This window comes from Staurois parvus, unplaced genomic scaffold (genome assembly GCF_062004578.1).
Source record: "Staurois parvus isolate SC_StPar_1 unplaced genomic scaffold, SC_StPar_1.0 ptg000704l, whole genome shotgun sequence".
NCBI lineage: Eukaryota > Metazoa > Chordata > Amphibia > Anura > Ranidae > Staurois > Staurois parvus.
In genome coordinates this window covers 4538979-4550328 of record NW_028318500.1, presented here as the reverse complement: position 1 = coordinate 4550328, position 11350 = coordinate 4538979, and the positions used below count along the sequence as shown (strand labels likewise).

At 43.0% G+C, this 11350-nt stretch overlaps 1 protein-coding gene across 2 annotated transcripts in view; it reads right to left on the bottom strand.

Annotated features, from left to right (window-relative positions):
* Positions 1-396: 396 nt before the first annotated feature.
* Positions 397-11350, bottom strand: part of GGT5 (gamma-glutamyltransferase 5) — a 126366-nt gene continuing 115412 nt past the window's right edge. For both annotated transcript variants that reach the window (XM_089653221.1, XM_089653222.1), the window contains 2 exons: positions 8074-8184; positions 397-618 (listed from right to left, as the gene is read on the bottom strand). In XM_089653221.1, the coding sequence (XP_089509347.1) occupies positions 472-618; positions 8074-8184 (258 nt within the window). In that variant the 3' untranslated portion in view covers positions 397-471. The remainder of the gene's footprint in view (positions 619-8073; positions 8185-11350) is intronic.

The following is an 11350-nucleotide window of genomic DNA, read 5'->3' as shown; positions in this document are numbered from 1 at the left end:
GGGGCCCCCTACTGACCCCGGACCCTCGGGCAGTGCCCGAGTTTCCAAATGGTCAGTCCACCCATGCGCACAAGCCATCTGGATGGAATCCTCCCTGCTGTGTTGCCGTATTCTGACAGCAGGGACTCATCTGCTTTCAGAAAACACTGATCAGTACTGCAGCGGCTGATTGAATAAAACTTTTACAACAGTTCTGTTCGACAGAAGTTGATCTACTGATTGGCAGGGTACATTCACAAGTGTGAATACACCCTAAATAATGTATGTATGTCTGACTGTCCTCTGATATTTATGGACAGCTATAGTCAAGGCATATATTTTGTATGACAGTGTATGTTTGCAGGATAGATAAATAATAAATAGGTCCAATATATGAATGGAGGACACACAGAAACATAAACACACAGCTCCTCTTTATTAGAACCTTAATTTGTGCTTCTTATTTTAAATTAATCTTACTTATCAATTACTTTAATAACCAGCAGCCTTTGCTTCTTTCCTCTTATCTGAAAAGGCAAATAAACATCCATCCTCCTGGGATACTCCTTGGACCACATTTAGGGCAAATGAAACGTTGCTAAATTTATGTCCTCTTTCTTGCAGTCCTTGTTGCACTGCCTGAAACAATGAGATGTATCAGTGATGAAGGAGGTAAATATATTTATCTGGATCTTAAAACAGAAGTAAACTGTTAAAAAAAATTATGCCTGTCAGTGTTTTTTTTCTTCTACACAACTCTAAGTACAGTCTTATGTGTCTTCTGTGCCCAGACAAAGCAACTCCCATATGCATGTATCATCGCAGACAGGCCAATATACAGTTGTGTTCAAAATAATAGCAGTGTGTTGAAAAAAGTGAATAAAGCTCAAAATCCTTCTAATAGCTTTTATTTCCATACACACAAATGCATTGAGAACACTACACATTCTATTCCAAATCAAAACATGAAGAAAAATATATTACATTTGTGTTGTTCCTCTAAAAAAATTGAAGAAAAGTGAATATTAGACTGTTCAAAAAAAATAGCAGTGTTTGTATTCTTCTTTACAAACTCAAACATTCACTATATAAACTGAAAAATGTTTGAAGATTTTGCTTTCCTTTGAATCACTTAATTAATATTTAGTTGTATAAGCACTGTTTCTGAGAACTGCTGTACATCTGTGTTGCATGGAGTCAACCAACTTCTGGCACCTGTGAACAGGTATTCCAGCCCAGGATGATTGGACTACATTCCACAGTTCTTCTCTATTTCTTGGTTTTGCCTCAGAAACTGCATTTTTGATGTCACCCCACAAGTTTTCTATTGGATTAAGATCCGGGGATTGGGCTGGCCACTCCATAACGGCAATCTTGTTGGTCTGGAACCAAGATGTTGCACGTTTACTGGTGTGTTTGGGGTCATTGTCTTGTTGGAACACCCATTTCAAGGGCATTTCCTCTTCAGCATAAGGCAGCATGACCTCTTCAAGTATTCTGATGTATTCAAACTGATCCATGATCCCTGATATATGATAAATAGGCCCAACACCGTAGTATGAGAAACATCCCCATATCATGATGCTTGCCCAACCATGCTTCACTGTCTTCACAGTGTACTGTGGCTTGAATTCAGTGTTTGGGGGTCGTCTGACAAACTGTCTCCGGCCACTAGACCCAAAAAGAACAATCTTACTTTCATCAGTCCACAAAATGTTGCGCCATTTCTCTTTAGGCCAGTCAATGTGCTCTTTGGCAAATTGTAACCTCTTCAGCACATGTCTTTTTTTCAACAGTGGGACTTTGCGGGGGCTTTTTGCAGATAGCTTTGCTTCACATAGGCGTCTTCTAATTGTAACAGTACTCACAGGTAACTTTAGACCTTCTTTGATCTTCCTGGAGCTGATTGTTGGCTGAGTCCTTGCCATTTTGGCTATTCTTCTATCCATTCGAATGGTAGTTTTTCACTTTCTTCCACGTCTTTCAGGTTTTGGTTGCCATTTTAAAGCATTTGCGATCATTTTAGCTGAGCAGCCTATCATTTTCTGCACTTCTTTATATGTTTTCCCCTCTCCAATCAACTTTTTAATCAAGGTACGCTGTTCTTCTGAACAATGTCTGGAATGACCCATTTTCCTCAGAATTTCAGAGAGAAATGCACTGTAACCAGCATGTACAACATTTGCTGCCTTCCTTCCTTAAATAAGGGCAATAATTGCCAACTGTTTTTCAAAGAATGAATGACCTCACTAACAGAACTCTACACTGCTATTATTTTGAACATGCCCCTTTCAATTAGTGATTCAATTACACAGAATCAGCAGCATGCATGTCATGACTGTTGGGTCTGTTGGATTTCTATTACTCTACTACACCTGCTAGTAAATTATTTACCATGTACAAATATCATTTCTACCAAAAACAGTGATTGATCAGCTTAGTGATGTCTGACTGCTATTATTTTGAACACAACTGTATATCACTTGGTCTGCATTTTCAGGGTTAATACAAGTGACATACCACCTGTCAAATGCAAACTGATCCACTGGGTTGTTCACACTTGTGGTTAGGGGAAAAGGATGGGGGAATAGAAAAACAGACCACTGGGTTGCATTTCTACCATTGTTCAAACGCAAAGACAGCCAGATGAGGATGTACACATGCTGCGGCTTCGATGTTTTCTTTTGCAAACATGGCAAAAACAAACCCCCCATTAAGTTTGGTGGGCAGTACCGTCGCTGAACACAGACCAGACCTATCCAATCAAAAGCAACTCCACTGGTCACAGTGGGCCAAAACTAAATTTACCTACACTAAATCTTATACTACAACCCAACAAATTCCAGCTGCACTGGTTACAGTGATCCAACTAAATTTGCCTAACAGAACAAATTAACCCATAGAGCTACCCCTGAAGGAGCCACTGGATTTTGAGCCTATTCCTCCACACAGCACCCACAGCCTGGCAACAGGAATTTTCCACACTTTTCCACATGCTCAATAATCAGTCTAGGGGTTTTGTTTTTGGTTTATTTGGGGAACAATGAACTTGGATAGGGATGGGAGCATGGGATACCCCAAATTGAAGACATTTGGACAGGTTGAGGACTACTAATTTTTCTGGCTGCACTTATCCACTTCTTTACAAAAAGCAACAAAAAAAAGTGTACTCCTTCAGCTTTACCTGTTCAATACCATAACAGTATTGTACCCTTGCTTGCTTGTACTAGCACACTTCAGTCTATACTTTACTTTGCCAAAAAGTCCCAAAAGAGTCTCTAGGCTGCCTGTGATCCTGTCTTCTTCAAATAACACACTAAACATATATATATATACTGTATATATATATATATATATATATATATATATATATATATATATATATATAAAATAATGGTGTCACCTTCCACTTAGAGTATTACATAGAACCCTTCACATACTAGAGAAATCACTCCCACCCTTGAAAGCGCAAAATAACATATCACAAAAACTAATAAGTAAATAAGCCCCCACTATAAAAAAACTTTAAACTTCAATTCCAAAACCTAAACGCAAAACACAATCCAAAAATAAACGTCATCCTCAGATTAGTGTGTAAAGTCACTCAAAATTATAAGTCAAATAATAAAGTCACTTCAATCAATTATGTGGATTTCGGGAGACATAATTGATTGAAGTGACTTTATTATTTGACTTATAATTTTGAGTGACTTTACACGCTAATCTGAGGATAACGTTTATTTTTGGATTGTGTTTTGCGTTTAGGTTTGACAATTGAGGTTTAGAGTTTTTTTATAGTGGTGGCTTATTTACATATTAGATTTGTGATATATTAACACACTAAACAGTCACTCTTGTACCACTGGGGTTTTGTACTCACTCACACTGACACAGGATCAACAGGTTGCCTCCTTTTGACATACACTAGACCTTTTCCTTGTGAGGTAGATGCAAACTCACTTAGCCTCCAGTATAACTTGGGCGCTTACCCACAGTTTCCTTTCCAGCTTCCTCCCGTGAGCTCTCTCCTGAACCCCTGAAATCCTGAGAACTCTACTTCTTCAGGTCCCCCAGATAAGCCTATCTGAGACCCTCTTTTCCTCCTGCTGGCTTCTTCCCAGGAGGGAAAAGCCCCTCAACAGGGCTCTTCTCCTGGCTGGACCCTGGAATGCTTCTTTACACCTGCATGCTAACAGATTCCCCTTGCTGCTCAGGCTCAGACTACTTAAGGCTTCACCCCCCACCCACAGGGTGCTAATCCCCAGGGTCTGGTGGAAGACCCATAAATATGCAAGCTGCAACTTCTGCCCTCCCACCTACTATGTACTGAAAGGCCTAGATAGATCCAGAACACAGGGGGAAGTAGCAGAGCAGCAGCCTGTAAAACCGTGAGCAGAATTAATCAATCAAGCACTGCTCCTCTTCCTACAGGGGAGCCAACTAAGTATACCTAATAACACTAGCAACCTAAGTGGGTGCTACAAACCCCATTGACTACAATGGGCCCAAAGTAAATTTATCTATCCTAGCGCCTAACTTAGAGGGCACTACACTACTGCCTATAACCATCCTGGCCTTTCTGTTCTGTTACAGAAGTGAATACTTTAGTTTGTATAAAAGAGGATCTCTCAAAGAGTAGAGCACTCTTTGTCTAATAGCCTAATGTCACATTATAGGAAATTCACTGTTTCTGCTAGGATCGCACTCTTTTGCACCCCAGTTTGCACCCTCTAAACTTATTGGAACACTTTTTAACAGAATCAGAGATGAAGCCTATTGAGATGCAACAATACAAGTATTAGTTTCACCAGAGTAGTTTTTCAATATCTCTAAATCAAGAATTTTCTCTTTCAATTTATATATATATATATATATATATATATATATATATATATGTACCTCTCCAACAAGATTTAACCTCACAAGCACCCTTCGAGAGCAGAATTTCAGGGGACCTATAGTGCTCAAGCCTTATTTAATTTATACAGTTGCAAGAAAAAGTATGTGAACCCCTTGGGATTACGTGGAGTTTTGCATGAATTGGGCATAAAATGTGCTCTGAGTGTCATCTAAGTCACAACAATAGAAGAACACAGTCTGCTGAACATAATACTACACAAACATTAGATGTTGCCATGGTTTAATTGCACATAACATGTAAACATTCACAGTGCAGGGAGGAAAAAGTATGTGAACCTTTGGACTTAATAACTGGTTGACCCTCCTTTGGCAGCAATAACCTCAACCAAACGTTTCCTGTAGTTGCAGATCAGACCTGCACAACGATCTGGAGTAATTTTGGACCACTCCTCTTCACAAAACTGTTTCAGTGTAGCAATATTCTTGGGATATCCGGTGTGAATCGCTCTCTTAAGGTCATGCCACAGCATTTCAATCGGGTTGAGGTCAGGACTCTGACTGGGCCACTCCAGAAGGCGTATTCTGTGCTGTTGCAGCCATTGTTTTGTTGAATTACTTGTATGCTTTGGGTCATTGTCCTGTTCCATCACCCATCCTCTGCGGAGCTTCAGTTGGCGGATAGATGGTCGTACGTTTTCCTGAAAAATATCTTGATAAACTCTGGAATTCATTTTCCCATCAATGACAACAATCCGTCCAGGCCCTGAGGCAGCAAAGCAGCCCCAAACCATGATGCTCCCTCCACCATGTTTTACAGTGGGGATGAGGTTATGATGTTGGTGTGCTGTGCCTTTTTTTCTCCACACATAGTGTTGTGTGTTCTTCCCAAACAACTCAATCTTGGTTTCATCTGTCCACAGTATATTTTGCCAGTAGTGCTGTGGAACATCCAGGTGCTCTTTTGCAAACTTCAAACGTGCTGCAATATTCTTTTTGGACAGCAATGGCTTCCTCCGTGGTGTGCTGCCATGTACTCCATTCTTGTTTAATGTTTTCCTTATTTTAGATGTGTCAACAAAAATGTTAGCATGTGCCAGAGATTTTTGTAGGTCTTTAGCTGACACTCTGGGATTCTTCTTTACCTCATGCAGCATTCTGCGCTGCGCTCTTGCAGTCATTTTTACAGGACAAGCACACCTAGGGAGAGTAGAAACAGTGCTAAACTTTCTCCATTTGTAGACAGTCTGTCTGACCGTGGACACATGAACATCAAAGCTTTTGGAGATACTTTTGTAACCCTTTCCAGCTTCCTGCAAGTCAACAATTCTTGATCGTAGGTCTTCTGAGAGCTGTTTTCTGCGAGGCATGGTTCACATCAGACAGTGCTTCTTGAAACCAGTAAACCCAAAACAGGTGTGTGTTTTTTAAGGGCAGGACAGCTGTCAGCAGCACATCCAATATCATCACACTGATTGGAGTCAAGATTGGCTCACTCCTGGCTCCAATTAGCTCTGGGAGAAGTCATTAAGCTAGGGCCTCACATACTTTTTCCTCCCTGCACTGTGAATGTTTACATGTTATGTGCAATTAAACCATGGCAATATCTAATGTTTGTGTAGTATTATGTTCAGCAGACTGTGTTCTTCTATTGTTGTGACTTAGATGACGTTCAGAGCACATTTTATACCCAATTCATGCAAAACTCCACGTAATCCCAAGGGGTTCACATACTTTTTCTTGCAACTGTATATACCTTACTCTTGGAAAATATGCTAAAATATCCTCCACATATGTAATTTAAGAAGAACAATTTTTTTTAACATTGTCACCTAAACACACCTCTAGATGCTGGGTGTAACCACACCCTGTTTGAATCCCAGGTTATGGACAGAGCCAGCATGGAGCCTCGTCCCCTTCTAATCTGTATTATCTGGTAGATAATTTTACACAAAGCTGCAACTCTGACTGATCTTTTACTATTGTGAATGAACATTCATAATGGCGACAGATCACTCAGAGCTGTGGCCATGTGCGTCCATCAGGACCATGTGTACTTAGCTTGACCAATGGATCACAGAACACTGTAGTGCAGTATGCACTTTCACTATTTGTAAATGAGCCATCAGCGATGTTGGACCAGTACTGTGTGTAACAAAGCCCAACAGTGCTGATTGCTCATTCATAAAACTGAAAGGTCACACAGAGCTGCAACAATGTGTCATCGATCAGCTGGGCTGTGGATGTGGAAAAGTGGCCCTGATAGATACACAGTGCTGCCAGCCGTGTGATCCTTTTTGTATACGGCAGAACTGGTCTCTGGAACAGCCCCTGCTACCAGAGACCAGGGCCTTCAATTACTAATCTGTCTCCTTTCTATCAGCATTGTCAGATGGGGGGGAAATCTGTTTGACCATGCTGCTTAGAAACAAAGGGACACATTTGAATGGGAAATTCTATGTGCACTTGGTCCTCTAGGGAGTTCTAAAAATTAAAATGTATAATGATCACTCTTCTTTAAATGGGAGCAGGGTATTTGGAGATCCCTTCCAGTTGAAGACAGGTTCAGATTTGGACAGACAGGGCCAAAAGCTCAGCCACAGATGGAACATTTGAGGCAAAATATAAACTTCTTTAAGGTTGATAGTGGGTTTCATTGAGAATGGCCCAGTCTGTCCCCCCCATACCCATCACATAGAGGCCCTGTTGAACAAGAAACCTTATTACTGTATTACCATTCAGTCTCAACTCATATACAGCGGCCGAAAGGGTACCATCTTGAAACTAGAGATCCCCTACTACCCCCTTCACAGAGGTCAAAAGCTCTAGTAGCTCAGGTAATGTTTTACACAAAAAGCTCACAGCAACCCAAAATGACACTTGGCTAAATTTGACAAAGTGTAGACTCCATTTTATACCTGTCTGGAACTCAGCTTTAAACTCAGAATTTACAACAAGAAAAAGATTGTTACAAAGAAGGTAAAGAAGAAGTAAGATCTAGAAAAATAGGTCCTAAAATGAACACTGTAGGCTAGATTCCCAGCTGAACGTCGGCCAAACTGTTTACTTTTACTGAAAGCAGCAGTTCTGAAAATGGCCATATTGACAAATAAAAATTACCATCAAATTTCAGAACTTCCAATGGAATAAGATATTTCAAAAGTGATAGCTATAATTATTTGTGCATTACTAGTAGCCATTCATCTTGCTCACACACAATTACTGAAAATATCTTACCTTGCTGAAATGTGGCTCAAACTCTAGCTGGTTACGGGCTGTGACATGAAAAACAGGCAATGAAATGGCTTGTTCAAGGCTGTAGCCAAACCACAGCTTGTTTATTATAGCCTAGAAGATGAAAGATACAAATGATAAAAATGATACTTAATGTATCTGCAATTCTTACACTGAGGTTGTCTAATAAATGCAAGAATCTAAAGAGTAACGACAGTCAAGTGGATCCAGTTTTGCTAAGTATCGTATACAGCCACGCAACAGGGCACCTGAGGTCTCTCTGAATTCAAAACATACAGGTAGTAGCACTATCATTATGTTTGATTCTGAACAAATGACAAACACTTTGTAATTATGAACATTGATAACATTGATGCTGCTGCCAACTCACCCGCATCAGGATCACTAAGAGAGTGCTTCCCAGTCTGTATGGAATTGCTTTCTTACTAGCCAGATCAGCAAGAGGTTGCTCCCATGCTGTCTAGTAAGGGCTAGTGAGGGAGATTTGCAATGGAGTGAATGCTGTCTGGTATGACTCTTCCACTGGCAATGTGTCTATGTGAGATCAGCCTTACTTTTATTCCCTTCATATATAAATACTACATTTTTATTTAGTGTTCTCTGGCTTCCTAAAACTTCTAGATGGGGATGAGGTAAGAGTAATTATGTATATTTATTTTCAAAACTTTCAAACTTTTTCCAAACAGAGGTGGTCAGTGAAAAAAGTGTCCCATCCCGTGACATTACTTACCTTTCCTGTTGGTGGAGAGAGAAGTTAACCGTTTGGACAGTTTATTGCTAGCGTTATTGCAGAGCCTCGCTTTACATCATAGGCCTCATTGCAGCCTCCCTTTACAGTTGTGCTCAAAAGTTTACATACCCTGGCAGAAATTGTGAAATTTTGGCATTGATATTGAAAATATGACTGATCATGCCAAAAAATGCTCTGTTATTGAAGGATGATCATCACATGAAGCCATTTATTATCAAATAGTTGTTTGGCTCCTTTTTAAATCATAATGATAACAGAAATCACCCAAATGGCCGTGATCAAAAGTTTACATACCCTGGAATGTTTGGCCTTGGTAGAGACACACAAGGTGACACACAAGGGTTAAAATGCCAATTAGAGGTTAATGTCCCACATCTGTGGCTTTTTAAATTGCAATTAGTGTCAGTGTATAAATAGTCAATGAGTTTGTTAGCTCTTATGTGGAAGCACTGACTGGGCTAGATACTGAGCCATGGGGATCAGAAAAGTCCTGCGTAACAAGGTAATGGAACTTTATAAAGATGGAAAAGGACATATAAAGATGTCCAAAGCTGTCAAGGTCCTACCTTTTCCCTGAGGTTATGTTACTCCATGTGCTGGCGTCCATCTTGGATTCTGCTGTGCATGATGGGAATCCTTTTTATGCCTTCAGGTCTCTGAGGTCCACCCCCCAGAGGGGCGTGGCTGATGACATATAAGCCTGTGGCCCGCACATGCTCTTTGCACTTGTGTCTTGTGTCTTTGTGTTACTATTACTCTGTTCTGACTCTCGTGACTCTCCTGGTATTCTGATTCGGCTTGTGACTTGACTATTCTTTGTATTCTCCTTTGATCTGACCCTCTGTTGCTGAACCCGGCTTGTGACCTGTGATTCTCGTCTGCTGTCCTGTACTGTTTTGTCCTGTTGTTGTTGACCCCGGCTTGTCTGACTACTCTTTTGTTTCTTCCAGCAGCTACACACCATTGGCGGCGGCCATTACCGCAGCTGAGGTGTCTCGGGGGCCACGACCTGGTTCCTGGCTGCGTCAAGTCCATCCCCACCATCAGGGGCCCTGGTGAAGGGCAGCCTGGGACTTAGACTCCGCGCCCTGAGGGACTTCAGTCTGTGGGTGGTGGTTGTCGTCAGCCAGTGCGTTACATTGTTAGGCCTGCCTGTCCGTTCCTCGGCTCCTGCCCTGACATTACACAAGTGCCATGAACCCTGACGGTGCAGGCAACGCTAGTCGCCAGACTCGATCAACAGGATCACCTGTTGGATCAGTTCGCTCAGGTGTTGCAAACTCTGCTTGCACGCACTGCACACCTTGCTCCTGGTGCTATTAGGCCAGTAGTCACTCCGGTGGTCTCTCCCGCTGCTTCTCCGCCTATTGCGTCCACCACCTCGGTGGCTGCATCAGCGGCACCCAGAGGTATGACTGGCTCTGCCCCTCTTCCACAGCGCTTTGGGGGTGAGCCGAGTCAGTGTCGTGGGTTCCTCAACCAGGTGGGTATTTATTTTGAATTAATACCCCACGCCTTCCCGTCTGAGAGATCAAAGGTTGGGTTCCTAATTTCACTACTCTCAGACAAGGCCTTGGCCTGGGCAAATCCCTTATGGGAGAGGAACGACCCGGTGATTCAAGATTTTTCCGGTTTTGTCGATGCCTTCCGTAGGGCATTCGATGTACCGGCTCGTTCCGCCTCGGCGGCCAAGCTGCTCATGACCATGCATCAGGGTTCACGGACCTTGGCCGAGTACGCCATAGAGTTTCGTACCCTGGCGGCCGAGGTCGGTTGGAACAATGAGGCTCTGGTGGCTGCGTTTTCCCATGGTCTTTCTGACACACTGAAGGACGAGATTGCAGCTAAGGAACTGCCTGTGGTGTTGGAGGAGCTCATCTCTTTCCTGATCCTGATTGACACCAGGCTCAGGGAGAGGCCTTCACTCAAGGAACGCCTGCGGAGGCCTTCCAATCGACTGGCACCTGCGTTTTCTGTCCCACCCGTTCCTCCCTCTCCTCCCACGCCTCCTGGGGATGGATTGTCTGGTGGTGAGCCCATGCAGCTGGGGTTTGCTCGCCTTTCCGCTCGGCGTCGGGAGGGTCGCTGCCTGTACTGTGGTCTTGGTGGGCACTTTCGGCAGTCTTGTCCGGTCCGTCCGGGAAACGCTCGCACCTGAGATCCTGTCGGGGACAGATCTTGGGTGGAGTCTCCTCGTCCCCGGCGTTCCGCAGAGATAAGCCACTGATCACCGTTGTCCTCTCTTGGGTGGAGGGCTCGGTGACGGCCCAGGCATTGGTAGATTCTGGGGCCAGCGGGTTGTTTATGGACAGCTCGTTTGCTGCCCAGCACTCCATTCCCCTGCAGGCTCGAGTTACCCCATTGGTTCTCGAGGCGATAGATGGCAGGCCCCTGCAACCACCGCAGGTTACCCACGAGACTGTGCCAGTGGAAGTAGCTATTGGGGCTGTTCACAGGGAGTTGGCCTGTTTCCAGGTGATTTCTTCTCCGCACTATTCGGTGGTTTTG